This window comes from Cherax quadricarinatus, chromosome 32 (genome assembly GCF_038502225.1).
Source record: "Cherax quadricarinatus isolate ZL_2023a chromosome 32, ASM3850222v1, whole genome shotgun sequence".
NCBI lineage: Eukaryota > Metazoa > Arthropoda > Malacostraca > Decapoda > Parastacidae > Cherax > Cherax quadricarinatus.
In genome coordinates, this window is record NC_091323.1 from 283,128 (window position 1) to 307,169 (window position 24,042).

General features: G+C 43.1%; 1 protein-coding gene across 1 annotated transcript in view; it reads right to left on the bottom strand.

Annotated features, from left to right (window-relative positions):
- Nucleotides 1-24,042, bottom strand: part of LOC128690166 (integrin alpha-4-like) — a 141,948-nt gene that overhangs the window by 77,684 nt on the left and 40,222 nt on the right. The window contains exons 7-13 of the mRNA XM_070090420.1: nt 15,644-15,692; nt 15,057-15,197; nt 14,620-14,702; nt 14,208-14,382; nt 8,392-8,565; nt 7,728-7,913; nt 1,479-1,679 (exon numbers count right to left, since the gene is read on the bottom strand). Of these exons, the coding sequence (XP_069946521.1) occupies nt 1,479-1,679; nt 7,728-7,913; nt 8,392-8,565; nt 14,208-14,382; nt 14,620-14,702; nt 15,057-15,197; nt 15,644-15,692 (1,009 nt within the window). The remainder of the gene's footprint in view (nt 1-1,478; nt 1,680-7,727; nt 7,914-8,391; nt 8,566-14,207; nt 14,383-14,619; nt 14,703-15,056; nt 15,198-15,643; nt 15,693-24,042) is intronic.

Consider the following 24,042-nt stretch of genomic DNA (forward strand, 5'->3'; position numbering starts at 1 on the left):
GCTTATAAACAATATGTAAAAACTTGATCCAATTTCCTTGTTCCTAAATCCATCATATTTCTCAGCAATATTTCTTTCTGTTTTTTCTCAATCTTTTGAAGAGATTTTCTCACTGTACATTTAACTGAAATACTTAGACAATATTTGTGGAGAAATTTTCTCCAGGAGAGGGGTATCAGCCCCTTTCAGCCCTGAGGGGCCCAGCCCTCTCAGAAGGGGCAAGCTTCTTGTTTACTGCTATATTAAGTAATTGATCCCAGATGCAGCACGAGCATGTGACGCGGTCAAGCAGCCGCCGTTCCTTGCAAGAGTCCAATGTTGCAAGTAGTTTAGTTTAATAAGAGACAGTCCATCTCTTACCTTAGGAGGACAATTAAAGAAAATCCTGCTCCCACTTTATTACCATGGTAAAGATAGTGTACATTGTTGTCTATGCTTAAGACAGCAAGAATCAAGCATTTTGCTTTGCTTCATAGTGGAAGTTTGGCAAGGAAGCGAAATGTACTGGGTCAGCTTTTCCTTTTGTGCTAGGGGAATTGTGGCAGCGTAGGCGGCTGTGAGGTCAGATTACTTTTCACCCTATTGGGACTCACACTGATGCCAGAATAACCAACAAAACACTGATCAGCTTGTTAGTGTGAGCAAAGTATCTCACAAAACACAATAAACACTTACAGAAAAGTGTGATCAGCTTCTTTAGTAAACAGATTGTGAATAAATGAACAAATCTTGATGAACAGTGTTGCAACGAGTGTTGCGATCCAACAGAAAGTAGTGTAACATTAATCAAAGAATACTATTCTTCAATCAAGTCAAAGGATATCTGGGTGGAACTACGGGTCTGCTACAAATACCCAAGTATGTTTAATGATCATAACATTGAGAGGTCAGCTGCACAGTGGATATTATGTTGTGCTTATTGCACTACCAATACCCGGTAAATTACAGACCATCGACTCTACAAAAGTAAGTTTTCCAATCAGCAAACAGTTATTGAAATATGCTGACATAATACCCCCTAGGGGTAATTTATTTCTAATATATATATTTTACAGCCCATTGAGAAGTGGCTACGACAGCTTCTCAAGACCTCACCTGCAGGAGCGGCTGTGTGGGCGAAAGCTGTATTAAGCTAAGTTCCCCCTATATTTAATCTTTAACCTTAGTTGCACCATTTCTCAAAAACATTGAATATTTTTTAAAATTCGCTCTTTCTATTTCTGTTTACAGAATAGGTCTCATATGTTCTCTGTCTGTCCTCGTGTACCTGTCCAAATTTTTATCCAACATCCACTTCAAAAAGTTCAACATCCTGTTTCCAAATTTTAACTCATTTTTTTTTTATGTATGATCGATTCTAATTAATATCCTCAAGGAAACTGGTATAAAATATTACAAGAGAAAATAAAAGGAAATAAAGTGAAACTGAATACTGTAGTTCTTCTCAAATATTGTGAACACTGAGTTAAGGTACTGACCAACTCGCCACTGAACTCCATCACCATTATAGGCCAGACACAGATCCACCTCCACTTCCGCTGTGGGATCAGTAATCACTGCCACTTTAGATGTCACTCGCGAAGATAAAGTGGCCACACTTCGTGTTCGAAGCACGGCAGCTGCACCAACGCCGTCTAAGTACTTTTCTCCTTCACTTCCGTACGCTCCAACGCCCACGTCTGAGGAGGAACAAAATTGAGGAAAGGGTTTAAGATGATTTTATTCCATTATTTAGCAGCAATGAGGGAATCTGAAATGATCACAAACATCGAGGGGGACATATATGTATTACGGAGAAGCGCAATAAAAATACTAGCCGAGTCTAACAAATGACCTCAGACAGCATCATCAGAGAACATCGCCACGAACCCAACACAGTCAGAAGATTTAGTACTAACAAATAACTAAATAAGAAATAACTATAAAAAGGCACGATACCGTGACTGGTACAATACACAAATAACCCATACATAGAAGAGAGGAGCTTACAACAACGTTTTGGTCCGACTTGGACCGTTTACAAAGTCATACTAACACAAAAGGAAAGAAGGAGAGAGTATGTATAGGCTCCTGTCAATGTCTGCTGGCCTATATATGCTCCCTCCTCTCCTTTTTTTTAGTGTGACTCTTAATTAATGGTCCAAGTCGGACCAAAATGTCGTCGTAAGCTCCTCTCTTCTATGTGCGGGTTATTTGTGATTTAGAATTATCAGTATAAGCTGCAACGGCATGGGTACGCAACCAGAAGTGATCAAGAAAAAGAGAGCGAGAACCAGTTATAGGTAGGAGAGCTTTGGCGCACGGCAGTAGTCGGACCTTCCCAAGGGGAAATGGAAAAGGCAGATGCTAAATGAACATACAAGGAAGGCAACTGGAGAGAAGACCAGAGTGCAGATGAAGAGAAAACGGTCAGAGTAATCAGGAGCGTCAAACAAATAATGGGCTTTAACTAACGTCTGAGGCCAACCTATACGTAGACAAAACACGAAGGTCAAGAGAGCCTACAAAGTAACGAAGGTAATGAGCATCACGATGATCAGCTAAGGAAGGAACATTCGCCTCAGCATAGAGGCTTTCAACAGGGGATGAACGAAAGGCACAAAGGCATAAACGTAAACCCTGATGATGAATGGAATCTAACTTAGAGTGGTAGCTGCAAAATCGACTTTATCTCCATAATCCAGCTTGGACAAAACTTGGGTGGAATACAAATGGAGGTAGAGTCCGGTGATCTGCTCCCCATGAATAATGTGCAAGAATTTTAAGGAGATTCAGCGGACCAAGGCAAGATGCCTTCAGAGGAAATGTGAGGTTTCCATGTCAATCGAAGAGAAGGCCAAGAAACTTGACCGTGATAAATTAGACACATGTGCAACTCTTGGGTATCTTTATTGTGGAAACGTTTCGCCACACAGTGGCTTCATCAGTCCGTACGTAGGAGAAACTTGAAGAACAGGAGGAGAATGAGGTAATCAGTCCCTCAACCTTGAGTCGATGTGTTCAGTCCATCAATCTTGAATAGAATGCCTTCTATTCAATAGAATGCATTCTATTCAAGATTGATGGACTGAACACATCGACTCAAGGTTGAGGGACTGATTACCTCATTCTCCTCCTGTTCTTCAAGTTTCTCCTACGTACGGACTGATGAAGCCACTGTGTGGCGAAACGTTTCCACAATAAAGATACCCAAGAGTTGCACATGTGTCTAATTTATCAACATGTCGGTTCTCTGAACCATTCATCTACAAAACGTGACCGTATTACACTCTGGAATACGTGAGCCGTGTAAATACAGTGTAATATCTAGGACATCAGGATGTCTAGTGAAGGTAATGAAATGGATTTTCATACTAGAAAATTTAAATCCATGAGAAGTGGCCCAATGGGAAACCCAGTCAATCGCATCCTGAACGGAGGATGCTACTAGGCAAGAGACAGCGCCTGCGTAAGCTACAGTGAAGTCATCCACATAAAGTGACGACCAAATATACGATGGAAGAACGGAAGGTAGGTCATTTATAGCCAAGAGAAAAAGGGTAGTGCTAAGGACACAACATTGTGGGGCACCCTCGGCCTGAACAAAATCTGATGAAAAAAGGAGCCAACACGGACACGAAAATATTTGTCAGATAAGAAAGCAGTAAGGAAAGTTGGCTAAAATGTTATACCTCCAAGTGGTGTCACATGCTATCTCAAAATCAAAAAAGACTGCTAGGACGGAGTGTTTGTTAGGAAAGGCATTTCGCACATATTCATAAATGGAGCAAGGGGTCCAAAGTAGAGCGGCCCTTGTGAAAGCCATATTGGCAAGGAGAAAGATTATTGTGAGCCTCCAAATACCATATCAGACGTTTATTCACCAATCGTTCCATCAGCTTACAGATTACACTGGTCAGAGCAATGGGACGATAATGAGAGGTATCAAGCCTCGAGGTGCCTGGTTTGCAAAATGGTAGTACAGTGGCAGATTTCCATAGTTGAGGGAGAGCCTCTCGTGTCCAAATAAGATTGAAAAGACGCAAAAGGACTGTATGGGCTGTAGAACGCAGATGCAGCATACTGATATATCATCAGGTCCAGCTGCCGATGACTGGCAAGCAGAAAGTGTGGACTCTGGCTCTAGGAGAGTGAAAGGTACGTTATGTGGCTCCATTCCATTATAGGAGAAATCCAAGGGAAATTGCTCCTTGCTAGACTTAGACGCAAGAAATGAGGGACAAAGGTGAAGCCCTTGGGAGACACGGACAAGATAGTTCCCGATTTCCGTGGCAACTTCAGAAGGTTCTGCAACACTAACACTAACAATCCGCAAAATGGGAGCTGGGTCTGGATTGTGTCTGCCACACAACTTCCGTACCTTCTTCTGAACCACATACATAGGGGAAGTTATGATAATGGTAGATGCGTAGTCTTGCCAACAAGTGCATTTAGCGTCGTGTATGACACGACGAGTGACTGCCCTTGCTCGCTTAAAATCCATAAGACGATCTGGGGTCCAATTATATCGATAACGGCCCCACACAGCACGTTTCAAACACACTGCATGAGCACACGCAGGAGACCACCAAGGCACACATGCATGAGAATGCTTGCCTGAGGTTTGAGGAATAGAATGTGACACCAGTCAAAACTAAGGTCGAAAACTGGTGTACCAGCTCAGCAATAGAGGACGAAGGAGGTTCCCCACAAAAGGTGGTAAGACGAGAGTACAAGTTCCATTTTGCTCGTCCAAATTGCCAACGGGGGCTACGAGGAGGTCGGGAACATGTAGCTGAAGTAAGAATAGGAAAGTGATCACTGTCGTGCAAATCTGGAGAAATAGACCAAGCGAAATCAAATGCAACTGATGAGGAGCAGATAGAAAAATCAATGCAAGAGAGACTGAGTGTGAGAGTCAAAATGGGTGGAAGCACCTGTATTTAAAACATGAAGAGAACGAGAACCAAGAAATCTCTTCAACTGATCACCACGAGTCACAGTGGAATCCTAGACAAAGATGATGGTGAGCATTAAAATCACCTAATAAGATGGGTGGCAGCAGAGAAGAGATCAAGAACGCAATATCCGAGATACAGAATGCACGGGAAGGGGAGAGATATAGAGAGCAAACTGAATACCATCTGTGCAAGTAAGTACAGGCTGCAGTATAATGCAGCAGAGAATGAACAAAGACTTGCTGATAGGGAATACCAACGTGCACAAGAAGCACATACTCATTAAATGATTCATCAGGAAAAGGATCAGAAGAATGCAACAGCACGTAGCCCGGAAAGGAGCGAATAACAGCTGAACGAATTTTGGGCTCTTGTAACCCAACACACACTGGGGAAAACTGGTAGAGCAACACCTGGAGCTCTCCCCGATTACCCCTGAGTACTCGAATATTCCACTGCAAATAAGTCATTATTCACAAAGACAGGTATGTCAACAATAAGAAGCGATAAAATCTATTAGGGGTCAGTGAAGTCAGTGTGTGTGGAGGCAACAGAATGTAAGCAAGTAGGAATCAGAATGCTGTGAAGGAAAAGATTGCTGTGAGGGTCGTGAAAAATAAGAGGGTAGAAGGCGTGCCGGTGTCCTTCGAGGGTTTTGTCTCCACAATATAGTCAGAGATAGCGTTAAGTGTCATCGGATAAGGAAGATGCCGATACCATGACTTCAGACAGGCGAGGTAAAGCAAATAGAGATCGGGGAGACTATGGTGAGAACCAAAGAGGTTTGAGAGGGAAGGGAAGTATGAACCTCGAGAGAGAAACCGGTGGGGACAGAAGAGTCCTGCAGTGGAACAGAAGAGGAAGGAGGTTGGAAGGTAATTGGGGAAGAAGCTGGGAGGGGGGGGGAGCAGGAGAAGACGAGACCACACAAGGGGGATGAACCTCCACCTTCGTGTGATAGTTAGAAAAGGGGGTGAGAACGAGGCACTGAGGCCGAAAAGGCAAACTGTTGGGGAGTTGTAAGTACTGGAGGAATGCGAAGAGACATGGGCTTATGAGACAGGTTCAACTTCACAAGCGATAGGCGTGAAGATGATGTGAGGCCTTGCAGACTGAGACACTAGCAGGCGAGTAGTAGTAGTACAGGAAGGAGTAGGTAAGGAGGTGGGGGTTTCAGAGGGTAAAACTGCAAAAGAATTAGAGATGGGGGTGACCCTGGAAGAGATGACACCGGAGGAGCTAGTAGGTGGAGGGACCACCAAGGCTGGACGTATCCTAACTGCTTGCGAATAAGGGATACGGGGAAGATTTCCTGAAGGTAGAGCTAAGAGACAGCCATAGCATAAGTAAGGCTTTCGCTCTCCATAAGACAATGGAATTCTCGTTCATTACGATAGACCTGACAATGGCGGGAAAAAGAAGGATGAGGTTCATTGCAATTGAGACAAGTGAGGGGAAGACTGCAAGATGCATTGGCACGATCTGCAGCACTACAGACCAGGTACTTCGCTACAAATCTGCAGTATTTAGCGAATTGTCCAAAGAGCCAGTAATTTCGACATTGTTGGGGAGCAGGGGCCTCTAGGCGATGGCCCTCGATATAAACAGAGGACGGAAGTTCATTGCAGTCCAAGGTTAAGTGGGTGATGTTACTGGAAAAGCGCCTCTGCCCACGAGCAGGCAGGACATATGTATCCACTTTGAGAATAGGAAGGTCCTGAAGAACTAATTGCTACAAAATATCATCATCGTAAGACAAAATCTCTCTGTACAATGGTATGCAGTAGAACCACTGTACCACTGCAAGAATTGAGAGCAGCATGCTTGTGAACTGTGATTGGAATGTTATCAATGAAAGTAATATGGGAAAGAATATGAGCTTGTTCTGCATTCTGAACTGTAATGATGTTCACACCACTTCGAAAAGTGTGAAAGGATATGTTTGGGCCAACATGTAGTAAAAGAGCTTTGCCAATACTATGGTCAGAAAGATAATCAGTTGGAGATGTCGGTTGTTGGGAAAAGAATTTAGTTCACTGCGTACTTGTAAACATGGTAAGTAAAGGAAGTGGGTATCGCATAGATCATTTTTCGATAGAAAGAGTACACATTGAGGAACTGTCGTCAGTAAATGGTCTGGAACGTTTAGACGTAGTACCGCGGACGGCCTGACCCGAAGTAGGTGGACGATCCAAAAACTGTCGCACCATACTCGGGGAAACCGGACACATAGTTAAAGGTGCGCAAGAGGCAGAGGCCTAGAAGAAACTGGCGGAGCCTCAGCACCTGGAGCGGGTGACGAAGTGTCACCTCAGAAGGTACTGGGGTACGGAAGAGTCTGGAGAATGGTCCAATATCGGATGTTGGGAGATTGGGAAAATATGGTTTGTTGTATATTGAGTTAGGCTTGATTGCACAGGAAGAGCATACCTTATAATGTGCCTGCTAGGAGCTGTGTAGGGGTGACGTGGAGAAAATTTTTAAAGGGTGAATTTTCTTTGCTCTTTTCACATATCCTGCCTCATGTTTCTTTGTCGATATATTCCTCACCCTTCAAATGTGCTCTCCTTTTTCGTTCTCTCCAAGTTAAATTATAAACATTAATATCATATAGCTCCTTTCAATAACAAAGTCTTTCTGATAATAGGTTCTTTGCTATCTCTGAGAAGTTAACACTTGGAAAAAAATTCTCGTACTCCCGTAAACTCAATTCTTCTACTATGAACCTCCCGTCCTCTGCCTCCTGTCTCTGTTTTAGTGCGAGTGTACCTGTCTCTCTCTCTCTCTCACCTACATAACCATTCGTGTCCACGTCGACGCCTCTTGAGATGGAGATTCCGAAGCTTCTCAGGTCTTGGTGGAGGTCCCTTGCGAGAATCCTCTGGGCATACTTGGTCATGAGGCCGTTAGCACTCCCCCTGAAAATATAAACAACACCTCGGCCATCGTCTTCGTAAGGCGCGCCCACAGCAACATCTGAAATGACAGTTTCATCAGCATCAGTGCCAGTGTCTCAGAGAGAAGCGGTTAAGAAGAATGTTTAACATACTAGGAGAGTGTTACTGTGTAAGAAAAGTAATTAAATGAGAGAAGAGCGTTTAAGGTGTTATGAGAGTGAGGTGTCAGAAAACCACTGAATGTATTAATATTGTGCTGAATGTGATAAGCTGGTTGTGTCAGAACTTCGTTGTGAGATTTATAGCTGCTGGTATAGATGATGGTAACGGAAACACTGACTTACACTCTAGTATGCGGGGTGACCAAAGCAAAATTATAATTATATGATCATTTAATGGGTGCCATCAACAAGGAATGAGGTATCAAAGTGTCAGGAATGATGCTTAAGTTGTAAGAATTTAGTGACCGGCAGTTCCGTCAAATAAGACATGTATGCATAGAAATATTCACAAAAATTGTTTCTAAAACATTAAAATCAGAAATGGAATCAACTCACCATTGAAACCGTCTCGATCCAAATCTCCGATAACACTAATAGCCGAGCCAAACCTAGCTCCAGGCGTAGCTAGTGATCCCTGGAGCCTGGCTACCATGCTCAGGCCACTCTTACTCGCGCTCCCACTTCTGTACACCTCCACTGCGCCAGCGTCCCATACTTCCGCGCTACTTCCTGTAACCCAGAAATTTACGAAAATCCATTAGTGTGCGCTTCATCGATTCTACGCTTCGATTCTATCCTATCTGCCAGCGGCTGAGAATTCCCTCCTAAAATTTCTTCAGAATAAGAGCTACTGTCAATGTTTATTAGTTACACCAAAAACAAAGGTGTTACACTGCATATAAGTAATTTGTCTTAGCATTTGAGTTATATAACATAGTGCTTATACTGTTGAAAGAAATTCACTTCACTTCTTGACCAGAGCTTTGGTAAGATGGGTAAGGAAGAAGGATGGGTAAGGATAGAAATATCGGAAAAGGATGGGAGAGAGGGAGAGAGGTAGGATATAAAAGGTAAGTGGCCCAACCACTTTGGTGTAATTTAAAAAGTGTATGTGGAATAATAAAATATTCTTGAAGGAGTATAATACTAACCCATCAGAGTCACATAGTTATAACAGATATGTAAGTACATGACTCGGAATTAGTAGTAAATATACAAGTTGCAATAGACTTTTTTTTTTGTTTTTGAAAGAAATTTTGAAATTCGGCCGCTGTGCGATCCGATAACGGTATCTCCTTACTGCATAACCCCGTACTGCATAACGCCGTACTGCATAACGCCGTACTGCATAACGCCGTACTTCATAACCCCGTACTGCATAACCCCGTACTGCATAACCCCGTACTGCATAACCCCGTACTGCATAACGTCGCGTAATGAAGGCGCATCACTTAAGTGATTTGTGAATCATTGGACTTGTACTGGATTCACAGTTGAGAGTAGTGAACGTGACCCTACCCATACGTGGTCTTGCCTGACTTCCCTAGAGCCACCATGGTTGGTCATCTTGTGACCTTGTCCAGTGGAGATTGGTTCAGATTATTGGGAGTTGTGCCGGAGCTACTTATTCACTGTGTCAACCATGTGGAGTACAAGGCCTGAAAGTCCTGCAGTCGCTCCACCAGAAGCAGGGGTGTTAAGTAACTGCCTGGATACAAGGACCAGTCTTGCTGGATCATCCTCACCTCTCTCTCTGGTCGTGTCTCTAACATGTTGATGCATGAGGTTTTCCAGTACCACATTCATCATCTTGGCTCTCCATGTTTCGGGACCCCCATTGGGCTCCAGGTTTTCCCAGTCAATCTCCTTGTGATTGAAATCACCCATAACTAGTAACTTAGCTCCCCCCATGTGTGCTCTTCTGGCCACCTCGGCTAGTGTGTCGACCATTGCTCTGTTGCTCTCATCATATTCTTCTCTTGGCCTCCTGCAGTTCTGTGGTGGGTAGTACATTCCTGCAATTATCACCTTATGTCCCTCAGACTGGATTGTTCCTACTAAGTAGTCCCTTTCTCCCGTGCCATCCATTCCTTCCATTTTCTCAAAACCCCACAGGATTTTAATGAGCAGTGCAACTCCTCCTCCACCTCTCCTCCCTCTGTCTTTCCTGAGGATTTGATATCCGGATGGGAAGATTGCATCTGTTATTATGCTGGTGAGTTTTGTTTCTGTGAGTGCTATTATGTCTGGGGATGTCTCCTTGATTCTTTCATGCCACTCCTCACACTTAATTGTTATTCCATCTGCATTTGTTTACCACACCTTCAACTTCTTTTCTAAGACTGTGGTCTGGGAGGTATATTGGGGTCGTGGAAGTGGGAGACCTGATAAGGAACTATGGGTGGCTGCTGTCGGGGTGGAGTTTGTAGTGCAGTGGGTGGGGGCATTGGATATGGCATGGGTGTTTTGGTTTAGAATGTTTGGTTGCACTGGGGTTGACCTTGTTTGGGGGCTTCTATAGGACGTAGTGAGGGAGGCTGTATTTGATCTTCTTCCTGGGTCTCGGATCTCCTGTCTGTCTCCTCCATCCCATCTCTTTCCTCCTTTCGCCTTTGTACCATCTCTCTCAGTTTCTGCCTTTCTTCTCGTGTTCTGTCCCAGTCGAGATACACCTTCCTGTATGCCGGCATGTCTCTTAATCGTGCTTTCTCCTGCAGGATCCTGTTCCTAGTTGATTCTGCCTTGAAAGTCACTTTCATTAACCGGGTTCTTCTTGCAAACCCCACTATTCTCCGAAAATTTTCCAGCTGGTTCATGTCATCTCCTATTGCTTTTATGATGCTTTCAATTGCTTCCTGGAGGAAACATATCCACTCATTCAATTTAATTTCCTCCATTGCAGCTTTCCTTTCTTCAGTTTCACTATCTATTGTACTTGGGCTCTGTGGCCTGTCATTTTCCCTTCTCGGCTTTCCCTGGGCTCTGCTGTGGGCTGTTAGGGCCTCCACATATAGCTTAGCTCTTTCATTTACTACAGTCCCCTCTGATAGAGCTTCTACATGCAGTTTTGCTCCTTCTTTCCCTACAGTCCCTTTATTTGTGATTGAGGTATCAGTCTCTGATGTCATTCCCAAAATGTTCTTTAGTTCTTTAGTCTGTTTCAGATTTTTCAGTTCCTCTTCTAATATCTGTATCCTAGCCTCTGGTGCTATGACTTGCATCTCCCACTTCCTGCTTTCCATATCTATCCTCTCATTCTCATGCTAAGTTCTTCTAGTATCTTTTCCCATTCATGTTCCCTTCTTGTGAGCTCTGCTGCCCAATGTTCCTTTGCAGATTCATCCTCCTGCCCCTTGGTTTTCCTTCCTGCTCTCTGGCAACCCTTTTTTTTATTTTGATTCCCTCAGAATGGAAAACTTATGTAATTCTGTGTGTTAGGTTAGTAGTGTGTTTGTCAGAGTGTGGGGGGAAGGTAGAGGAGGAACTGTGGACAGTGGCTATATGGGAGAGAGGGGTGGGGAGGGGGATTTAGGGGGGAATATGGGGAGTGAGAAGGAGGGAGAAGCAAGGGGGTGAATGGGAGAGGAAGAGGGGGGAAGGAGGGTGACAGAGAGGGGATGATCAGGGGAAGGAGTGAGAGGTTGGTGGGGAGGGGGGAGTGTGTGTGTCTGAGTCTGTATATGTGGGTGGGTGTGTGTGTGTGTCTGTGTGTGTGTGTGTGTGTGTGTGTGTGTGTGTGTGTTTAGTTATGTGTGGAATTATGTGTGGGTTTATTAAGTGTCTGAAAAGTAGATGGAATTGTGCGTTGTCAGTGGTTGTCAGTGGTTGGGAAGTGTCAGTGGTTCCTTGCCTGACCACAACCTCTTGTGACCTGACCCCCACCCTCCTGTGACTTGAACGCACCTACTTACAATGTTGCCCTTTATGCTTGTCCTACCACCTAGGCTTATAGTAACTTACTCGCCTTGTTCCATAGATTACCAATTGCTATTCCTTATTGAGTACTTGAGTGCCTATTCTTTATCGTGCTAGGAGAGTTGGACCATTCACAATCAGCTTGGCGGTTAATTGGAACCTGAAACCCCACACCCAAACAACCACACATAGGTGAATACAGTACTTGCAATGCAGCTGTAGCAGCCTGTAGATTGTCCAGCTCGATGTGACGTCCTGGCATAGATCCACTCAATTTCTTCTCGTTATATAATGTGCCCTATTCACTGTATTTCTTTCACTGGTCACACGATTGTTTCACTTTGTTAACTTTCTTGGGTGACACGTGGCAACGTCGTCTCGTGTGTGTGTGTGTGTGTGTGTGTGTGTTTAATTGTAAGCTCTTTATCTGGGTATGTTTCATTAGCCCCTTGAGCCACGTACATACGGTCCATTTGTAAATAATTAAACTGAGATACATGTAGTGACCATATCTTTTCCCTAGCGAGTCAAGCCCCTGATAAGGTGCCTACTGCTCAATTCTCGGGCCAAGTTACCCCAAGAGACAGTATTTATTAGAACTAATTTTTTGTCTTATTTACCCTGTATTTCCAATTGGGTGTTTTCCTGCTCTAATCCACATTCTCTCTCTCTCTTCAGCTGTAACTATAACTACTTTCACCATTAACAGAGCAGGTGGTGGCAACATATGTTTTTAATGAAGAGAGTTGAACTCTACGTTTCTTTTTTCTCAATTTTTATTTATTTTTCCCTACTTATTTCCTTCATGTTTTTTTATTATATATTTCAGTCCACTCGTCTGGTACTCAGTCGACCCAAGTGTGGGACTGGGGTATCTATGGGTATGTATTGCTTTCTCGATAGGCCTTAAACAACTGTATATATATTTACATACAAGCCAACTGTAGGGATCTGGGACCAACAAATTCCCACATTTAATGTGCAAAAATGAACATTAAAGAAAATAGGACATTCATTGTCTATGTGTGGACTCAACGAAAAATTGTGCTCCCTTTTCGTAAGTTTACTCAGGTACAGGTACACAAATACTTACATGAATTATCATATATACGTGTATATTGCCTAGGATAACCCCAAAAGAAGTCAGATAAAGCGACTTATTTCAAGTGCCAATATTCCAATATTTTTTTCTGGGTTCTTTTCTAAGACATACTTAAAATATGAGATATCGTGAAATATGGGATATCGACCTGGATAACTGCCAATAAACTTGCACTCTAATATTAACAAAACCTTCTATATTATGTTTGGGAGTAGAACAGGTGATGCCCAACTGAACATTATGATTGATAATACTCTTATTGCTAAACATAATGAGGGAAAATTTCTGGGTCTGCACCTTGACAGCAACTTGAAATTCAGAACCCATATCCAACACACAACAAAAAAAAAAATATCCAAAACAGTTGGGATCCTCTCAGAGATACGTTACTATGTACCACAAGCAGCACTACTTGCATTATATTCACTTATCTATCCCTACCTCACCTATGCTATTTGTGCCAGGGATTCACAACAGCAACTCGCCTAAGCCGCGGTACTAATGGCCACAGTCTACTTCTAGACCTAAACCTACTCACTATACAAAATATTCACACTTACTATTGTGCAACCCGCATTTACAAAACAAATTCTCACATTAATCTCGACCTGAAGAACTTGCTTGATTGTTGCAACAGGCTCCATAGACATAATACCAGGCACAAAAATCTCTACGTCCGGCTAAATGTCTTCAAAAATTCTATGTACATACAATGGCCCAAAATCTGGAACTCTCTGCCGTAAGTCTCCAGAACTACTGACTCAGCCATGATATTCAAAACTTCCTTATCGCCCGTGGCCTGGTAGGCAAAGCTCTCGCCTCACAGGCTGAGGGTCCATGAAAACAATGGACGTGTTTCCTTATACTAAGCTACAGGTCAATACGGTTGCATTGACCGGTAGCTTAATGTATGAACTTTCAGATCACAAGTTAAGGGATCCGGGTTCGACTTAGGGCTTGAGTCACATTCAAGGGGATGTGTTAGTACAGCTTAGAGACAAACGGACTTTGAAATGAGCTGAGGGAGGATAGTAACTTTCAGTTTGTAAACTATATTCAATAAAATTAACTCCCAGAAATGATCTTAAGTTGGAAAAATCTCAAAAGTATTATAGAATTTCGTAATAAGTTAAACTGGGGTTAAAATAAATAGGAAAAATTAGAGCACCTTCAGGAAATTGAGATATTATGTTCACTAAAATTATCAGTCGACCTGATATGTTAAATTTGCATACAGACAATACTTAAAATTGGCTATTCATAAGCTTTTATTATTAACGGCACAGCTAACCAAATGACCCAAATCAAGCCCCCCAAATATTGCCTAGTCTTCTAGTCACACACACACACTCACCTGTATCAGCCACACTGGAGGAGTACATCGGTGCCCCCACAAAAAGTTCACTCCAGCCATCTCCAGTCACATCATCAGCAGCAACTGCATGCCCATATCCACAGCCAAGCTGGCTACCCTTTCCCACCCATTCTATCACCAACTGCAGGTCTTCCGTTGTTCTGAATATGTATACCTGAAAAAGTCAAGTAATGAGGGATCTAACTGGAGAAAAATGTACGAAGATATACAACGATCATGGCCCTATTTTAATATTTTTCATTAGTTATAAAAATAAAAGTTAAGATAAATTATTAAATATTAATAATTTACGTAATAACGATAATGTACATTTTAATGAAAGTTAAGTACATGAGAGGCCAGTAATCGGTAAAGGAAGGGAGGTCGTGGAAGGTAACCTGGCTGTGCTCACCTTGCCGTGGGTATCAGCTCGTGGTGCTCCAGCTACGATGAGGTAAGACTCACCCCAAAACCTGCCAGAGGTCAAGCTGTACCCTGTAAGGGATACTGCATGTTACACTCCTTCATAATTGTATAGGTAAAGCGCAATCTGGGCATTAACCCAGATTACCCAGCAGGTATCTTCACGTCTTTTATCTAAGGTAATGATAATACGAGCATTTTACCATAATTTACAAGGTTACAAGTGAAGAAACAAATCCCTGCTAATTCTGAACTGAGCTTAAGAAATGTCTTGCTTAAACAACTTTTTACTTTCTCGACAATCTGATATCTCAGTATCCATCCTAACTGCTTACATTCAGTTTTGTGTAAAATTTATTTTTAATAAAAAATATCAGAAAAAAATTAACCTGTAAGGATTTTTTTGCAAATATACGTTTTACTAACCAAAATAATCGTATTGCTGGAGTTGAGTGTAAGGTGTATAGACATTAGTCTTGGTCTGGTATATGTTGGACCGTTTCAAGCGCCGGAAACGTGAATCCACGATGTTCCAGTCCACAAATTTTTGCACTGTTGCCACCGTCCCTGCAATATGCAGTGGTGCGGCAAAATATACTAATTTATATTAACTGTACTGCAAATCCTGCTACTGTAATTTATATTAACTGAACCCACAAACATGTTACATTACCTGCACCACTCGCGAATTAATAATTACTATAGTAATAATTTACCTGTCACCTTTTGCTTACCTACTAAATTTAATTATAGATATTTAATTGAATTTCTCTCAAATTAATAACAATACTGGACCATTTTTTAATGGTCTGGAATTCAACAGAAGTTCTAAAAAATATTCAGTTAATGGTGCTAATTTTTTTTAAATAATGTAGCAAATTTTAAAGGGTGTCTAAATATATTAACGATATTTAATGCATGATGTCACGTATTTGAATGTACTAGAATATATTCTAACGTATTTAAAAAAAAAAAAAACATTTGAAAGAATATTACAGATCTCTGTTGCTTACCAGCCCAAGTTTTAACACCAGGAGCACCAAGCACAATGCCTTGATTATCCTGGGGGGAGAAAAACATATATAAGGAAAAGACGAAAAAAAAATCAGTCGAGACAATCTCTCGACTCTCTCACTGATCAACTCTCGACTCTCTCATAGATCAGCTCTCGACTCTCTCATAGATCAACTCTCGACTCTCTCATAGATCAGCTCTCGACTCTCTCATAGATCAACTCTCGACTCTCTCATTGATGAACTCTCGACTCTCTCAATGATCAACTCTCGACTCTCTCACTGATCAACTCTCGACTCTCTCACTGATCAACTCTCGACTCTATCATTGATCAACTCTCGACTCTCTCACTGATCAACTATCGACTCTCTCACTGATCAACTCTCGACTCTCTCACTGACCAACTCTCGACTCTCTCACTGACCAACTCTCGACTCTCTCACTGATCAACTCTCGACTCTCTCACTGATCAACTCTCGACTCTCTCACTGATCAACTCTCGACTCTCTCACTGATCAACTCTCGACTCTCTCACTGATCAACTCTCGACTCTCTCACTGATCAACTCTCGACTCTCTCATTGATCAACTCTCGACTCTCTCACTGATCAACTCTCGACTCTCTCACTGATCAACTCTCGACTCTCTCACTGAGCAACTCTCGACTCTCTCACTGATCAACTCTCGACTCTCTCACTGATCAACTCTCGACTCTCTCACTGATCAACTCTCGACTCTCTCACTGATCAACTCTCGACTCTCTCATTGATCAACTCTCGACTCTCTCATTGATCAACTCTCGACTCTCTCATTGATCAACTCTCGACTCTCTCACTGATCAGCTCTCGACTCTCTCACTGATCAACTCTCGACTCTCTCACTGATCAACTCTCGACTCTCTCACTGATCAACTCTCGACTCTCTCACTGATCAGCTCTCGACTCTCTCACTGATCAACTCTCGACTCTCTCACTGATCAACTCTCGACTCTCTCACTGATCAACTCTCGACTCTCTCACTGATCAACTCTCGACTCTCTCACTGATCAACTCTCGACTCGCTCACTGATCAACTCTCGACTCGCTCACTAATCAACTCTCGACTCGCTCACTGATCAACTCTCGACTCTCTCACTGATCAACTATCGACTCTCTCACTGATCAACTATCGACTCTCTCACTGATCAACTCTCGACTCTCTCACTGATCAACTCTCGACTCTCTCACTGACCAACTCTCGACTCTCTCACTGACCAACTCTCGACTCTCTCACTAATCAACTCTCGACTCTCTCACTGATCAACTCTCGACTCTCTCACTGATCAACTCTCGACTCTCTCACTGATCAACTCTCGACTCTCTCACTGATCAACTCTCGACTCTCTCACTGATCAACTCTCGACTCTCTCACTGATCAACTCTCGACTCTCTCACTGATCAACTCTCGACTCTCTCATTGATCAACTCTCGACTCTCTCACTGATCAACTCTCGACTCTCTCACTGATCAACTCTCGACTCTCTCACTGATCAACTCTCGACTCTCTCACTGATCAACTCTCGACTCTCTCACTGATCAACTCTCGACTCTCTCATTGATCAACTCTCGACTCTCTCACTGATCAACTCTCGACTCTCTCATAGATCAACTCTCGACTCTCTCATTGATCAACTCTCGACTCTCTCATTGATCAACTCTCGACTCTCTCACTGATCAACTCTCGACTCTCTCACTGATCAACTCTCGACTCTCTCATAGATCAGCTCTCGACTCTCTCACTGATCAACTCTCGACTCTCTCATTGATCAACTCTCGACTCTCTCATTGATCAACTCTCGACTCTCATTGATCTCTCTTAATAAACTCCAGTCAGTCAATCTCACTCACAATTTCGACACTTTCACATTAAGTACTTATTAGCACTGAGTTGACAGAATAGTCTTATCAGTATTATGAGTTTATTGTGTCGTCGTTGCAGAGCGGGGTTCGGTAAGGCTTCGGAGGCTTCTTACTTTATTTGCTATATCTGGGTATACAGGCAGTGTGTTTTTGCCCATGGCCCGGGAGGGCCATGCCCGCAAGGAAGAGAGGCCTTGTTGACTAAGTGAAGGCCGCTGATTGAGTGAGACGCAGGTCTGGGCATACTGCACACACCCGCACTGTACATGTGGTACAACATGGCTTACTAGCAAATGACATTATTCTGTGCAAAAATCGACACTAAGTTATACACGAATATGTGAGAACACTGAGAGGAATTAATACATGACATATATCTTCTCTCAGTCTTCTCGACAACACATATTGCTCACTGTGAAACACTATCGATCAGGCGTGATGTCATGAGGTGATGTCAAGGGGCGACATCGTGAGGTGACGTCCTGGTGTGACGAAGTCGGGCAGCGTCGTGAGGTGACTTCAGTGTGATGCGGCAGCAGACTACAGCATGTGGCCTGGGGTGTCTGGCTTAGTAACCCATGTGGCTTGTAGACCCAAGTGGCATTGTCCACACCCCACGTGGCTTGCTCCACATGGCTTCGTGATCTACGCGGCTTGCTGATCTACATGGCTTGGTGATCCACGTGGCTTGATCTACGTAGCTTCGAGTGAAAAACACAAAAAACAGAGCAGAGGGAGCGAGTACATAGTGGTGGAGTGTGGTGGTAGGTGAGTGAGGCATGAGTGAGGCGAGGAACCCGGCCGCTTCCTCTCCCACATACCCACTTGAGAAACAGCATATGCTGAAACATGCAGACACGACATCAGGATAACTCGTTGAGAGACGGATGCTTCTTGTGTAGGGTGAAGAAGTGAAGACACCTTCATTCCTCTTCCTTCCTTCCTCGGGCAACACAACCGCTGCAACCACCGCTGCCACCTATGTTCACCAGATTATTGGTCATTCCTGCAGAGTAGGGTTCAATGATAAGGCTTCAGAGGCTTCTTACTTTATTTGCGATATCTGGGTACACAGGCCCTCTTGGGCATGGCTCTCCCGGGCCATGCCCGAGAGGGAGAGAGGAGTAGGCCTTTGTGAAGGCTTACTCAGCCCTGTAACAACTTCAAATAGTATTACCAAGGCTGGCTCCTCAGGAAAATTAATGAATAGAAAAAGAAATAATAATTCACAAAGATAAACTCTTTATTATTTAGTAATGCAAAGATAAAACATTGAAAAAATGAATGTGTATCATATTTGACAGAAAAATGAAAAATGAAATTTGAATTCAACGCTAATATGTACAGTTATACTGGGGTGTCTGGTTGAGGTTGACACCGTCTTGTAGAAATTGTAGCCGTTGATGATGATGTGGGGGGGGAGGGGTCACAGGTGTTGGTGACAACCCAACGACTAGTTCTTCACAGAGTCTACAGCCTTGAATAGTCAGTCCAGATGACAGGAACTCAGGTTCTTTACCACTGCAAAGATGAGGGGTAGTGTCTTGTACAATTAATCAGGTAGGTAGATTATGAATGACGTCTCATGGGCTGTTTCAGTCCATCTCCTTCAACACTTCTCGTTGGTTGGCAGGTGACCTGATCTGTCATTCCAAGCTTAAGAAATCACTCTCCATGTTAAGTTCAAGATACTTAAAAAAGGTGGTGATTATCGAAAAGTCTCATGTGGAGCTTAAAACTGAAAGGACTAAGTTTATTATTGGTCAAAAGTGAAGCTTTCAACCAATATCCACTAGAATAGGAGCAGAGGCTTTTACTTACAGTTGTGTTGGGAGCTGTGAGTCGAGTGATTACTGTTTGGCCGGAGCCCCACACGTCACCTATCGGGGTGGGGGAAAAGGGGGGGAGGGGATAGCGGGAGCGAGACTGACCCTACCTTAACAAGCAGCCGGCAATCAAACTGTCGTTACCATATACTCGCTCGCTACTCCTATCTGTTGAACTTTTCCCTCACAGCCTTGCTGGCTGAGTGAAGGCTGCTGAGTGAGAGGCAGGTCTGAACATCAGAAGTGGCATAGGCCTATAGTTAGCAGGACGAGCAAGGCACAAAATATGAACTCAGCTGGCAGACAGCATAGGCTGTCTATGCAGACAGTACAGGCTGTCTACATCAGCACTTACAGATGGAGTGGTGCTTCCAAAAACATGGTTTCTGTATTTACAAGATAAAGGAAGCATAGCCACAATGGTCACAGAAAGAGATAGGCTGGGATTTCAGCACAACTGTAGTGGGTTCTGGGTTTCAGAAGAGATTGTTTTGTACATCAGACTCCAAGATGCCAACTAGGCCTTCCAAGTGTGGAAGAATGCATTATAAAAGGATACTTAATACCCTTTCTACACACACAGGTTTGGTTTTTACAAGGTTAGATAAAGAGCTCCAACCTTGACTTACAATCTAAGAGGTGTTAACTGTCTCAGCTCATTTGAACGCCGATCTGTTATGAAACATTTTAATACGATCATCAGGATGAAAGTTCTCAGATGAAGTGATGCTCTTGAAAAGGGTACAACCAAAGTGTAACTTGGTGCCCGTCTTATTGTGTAGAGCCTGTCTTCTCACTGCCAAGTACTGTATCTTGACAACATTGGTCTTCTCACTGCCAAGTGCTGTATCTTGACAACATTGGTCTTCTCACTGCCAAGTGCTGTGTCTTGACAACATTGGTCTTCTCACTGCCAAGTGCTGTATCTTGACAACATTGGTCTTCTCACTGCCAAGTGCTGTATCTTGACAACATTGGTCTTCTCACTGCCAAGTGCTGTGTCTTGACAACATTGGTCTTCTCACTGCCAAGTGCTGTATCTTGACAACATTGGTCTTCTCACTGCCAAGTGCTGTATCTTGACAACATTGGTCTTCTCACTGCCAAGTGCTGTATCTTGACAACATTGGTCTTCTCACTGCCAAGTGCTGTATCTTGACAACATTGGTCTTCTCACTGCCAAGTGCTGTATCTTGACAACATTGGTCTTCTCACTGTCCCCCAAATGTGTATGTTGACAGCACTGATCTTCTCACTGTCCCTCAGCCTGGAGAAGAGTTTTGTTCCAGTCTGGAGCAATGTGAAGTTGGAGAGACAGTATAGAGACATGTATACTGGCAGAAGGTGAGGTGCAGTTCGCTAGCAAAAGATGGATGGATCTGAGAAGGACTTGCCTTCTCCATGATTACATTCTTTCTTCTAGTGAACTGGACTTCACCTTCTGCCAGTATATACTTCTCTATACTGTCTCTTCAACTTCACATTGTTCCAGATTATGGAACAAAACTCTTCTCCAGGATGAAGGACTGACCACCTCAAATACTTTTCTCCAAAGATAATGGACTGCTAACATTTTTATTTCATTACTGCTTCTCCCTTTGTATCTGACTGAAGAAGTCTACCGTGTAGGCGAAACGTTTCAACAATAAAGATACCCAACTGTTGCACACGCGTCTTAATCTTCAACTTGTCAGTATTTTGTATAATTAACAAGACCATCTCTCTGGTGTTGAAAAAAACTGCTGAAATGACGAATTTATTCAGGCTGGGTCCAGGCGAGACATGAATCGTTTTCCTCTGTTCTCTGTTCTGTCAAGAAGTCGCAGATGAGATGGGGAAGCAGGCAGTTCAAGAAAGTGGAGTATACTCAAGGCGTGAGCGTACTTGTGCCTCATACAATCTTGCAAACTCTACTGTCAAGCAGATGCGAGATATGTCTAAGTGCAACAAGCTCCATGGCCGCTTTGTTTGCAAGATTTACAACGTGGTTTAGAGTCAAATTTCACATCAAGGCTATCAACTTCATCCTCGTATACCAGCACTCTCAAATTAATTCTTAACACTGCTCCAGTATTTCCATCATGGTTCCTAGAGACCATCATCATTCGTGTTTTCTTAGGAGCAAATGTCACCTGCCATCGTTTTTTCCAGGCGGATATAGCTGTAAGCTAGTAATTGATGCAGCTTAGAGCAGCTGGTATCGCCTCTCTTTAATAAGTAAATGTCAGAGTACAGTCGTCTGCATATGCATGGGATTCTGGGATGAGTTGAAGATCATTGAAGTAGATATTCCAAGCCATCTTTGATACTTTTGCTTCTAACTGTAACAGAAGAATCAAACTGTCGCAACTTTTCAAATACGTTGAGTCTCTCATTTGAGAGTAGAATGAATCTATTTTACTCTTTCTGTATATCGATCCTTTCCGGTTTAGTGCTTAATTTGATTACATTTTCTTCCAATATATCATTACGTTAATAAGGCTATTATGATGACAAGTTGTATACTGGAGTTTCATAAAATTTTTATTCATATTCTTTGATATGGACATTTCTTTTCACTCACTTATGAAATATGATAATCTCTAGTAAACGATCAGATTGTAATTGATATGAAATACATAATTCAAGTAAAACCAGCGAGATTGATCTATTAATGCAAGTATCCCCCAGCCCTCATCCAGCCATCTTTCCCTCCTTAAGCCTCCACTACAAAAAAGAAACCCTGGTGCCAAGTCCGGGTACAGGACAGCTCTGGGAATATCCTTTCAGGAATGTTTGTGCTTTTATCAGTCAGAAATAACTTCAGTGAAGAATATTTCCCGAGAATCTATGTTAACCATTGCAAAATGAAAGAACCCACCAGAAACTGTATCAAGTGTCAATTATTAACCTTCATGGTTATTGTGGGAAATTAACTGCATGAGATTTACCTGAATTATTACAAGCAAGTAATTTGGGTGAGGTAAGTGGGACTTAGTCACAGTAGGTCACAGAACTGTCACTCCCTCGATGCCCACTCCTTCACCACTCACAAAAATACAGACCTAACATTAAATTAATTAAGATTAATAAAAAAAGGGCTACTCTGGTAAATTAAAATTATGTGGACGGTATAAAATTCAAAAGAACCGATCTCCAGTAAGTATTAATGGGAACACTAATACAAAGACAAGGTAAGAATTTCCTAATCAACTTTATACCTGAATAGTGACAAAATTTAATGTAATTATTAATAAGAAAATTTTTGATATACTCACCATCTGTGTAACAGGTGCGACACCCTAATGCCTACCTAACAAATAGAATCTAACTGGCCAGTCAGTAATCTAGTTGCTAGGTAACAATGGCGTACTTCCTGGGCGAGCTGTGCTGACCCCGAATCATTGATATTTTATCACCACCGACCAGCGTTCACAGATTCAATTTTCTTTATGGCCTCTCCCCTTGCGTCACAAAAAAAAACCGTGACGATCAGCAGACAACCTTCTCCACCCCTTGTCACCAGCACTACTAGCCATCTACACAATCCCTCCTTGTTACCAGCACAACTAGCCATCTACACAATCCCTCCTTGTTACCAGCACAACTAGCCATCTACACAATCCCTCCTTGTTACCAGCACAACTAGCCATCTACACAATCCCTCCTTGTTACCAGCACAACTAGCCATCTACACAATCCCTCCTTGTTGCCAGCACTACTAGCCATCTACACAATCCCTCCTTGTTACCAGCACTACTAGCCATCTACACAATCCCTTCTTGTTACCAGCACTGCTAGCCATCTACACAATCCCTCCTTGTCACCAGCACTACTAGCCATCTACACAATCCCTCCTTGTCACCAGCACTACTAGCCATCTACACAATCCCACCTTGTCACCAGCACTACTAGCCATCTACACAATCCCTCCTTGTCACAAGCACTACTAGCCATCTACACAATCCCTCCTTGTCACCAGCGCTACTAGCCATTTACACAATCCCTCCTTGTCACCAGCACTACTAGCCATCTACACAATCCCCCCTTGTCACCAGCACTACTAGCCATCTACACAATCCCTCCTTGTTACCAGCACTACTAGCCATCTACACAATCCCTCCTTGTTACCTGTACTAGCCATCTACACAATCCCTCCTTGTTACCAGCACTACTAGCCATCTACATAATCCCTCCTTGTTACCAGTACTAGCCATCTACACAATCCCACCTTGTCACAAGCACTACTAGCCATCTACACAATCCCTCCTTGTCACAAGCACTACTAGCCATCTACACAATCCCTCCTTGTCACAAGCACTACTTGCCATCTACACAATCCCTCCTTGTCACAAGCACTACTAGCCATCTATACAATCCCTCCTTGTCACCAGCACTACTAGCCATCTACACAATCCCTCCTTGTCACCAGCACTACTAGCCATCTACACAATCCCTCCTTGTCACCAGCACTACTAGCCATCTACACAATCCCTCCTTGTCACCAGCACTACTAGCCATCTACACAATCCCTCCTTGTCGCCAGCACTACTAGCCATCTACACAATCCCTCCTTATCGCCAGCACTACTAGCCATCTACACAATCCCTCCTTGTCACCAGCACTACTAGCCATCTACACAATCCCTCCTTGTCACCAGCACTACTAACCATCTACACAATCCCTCCTTATCGCC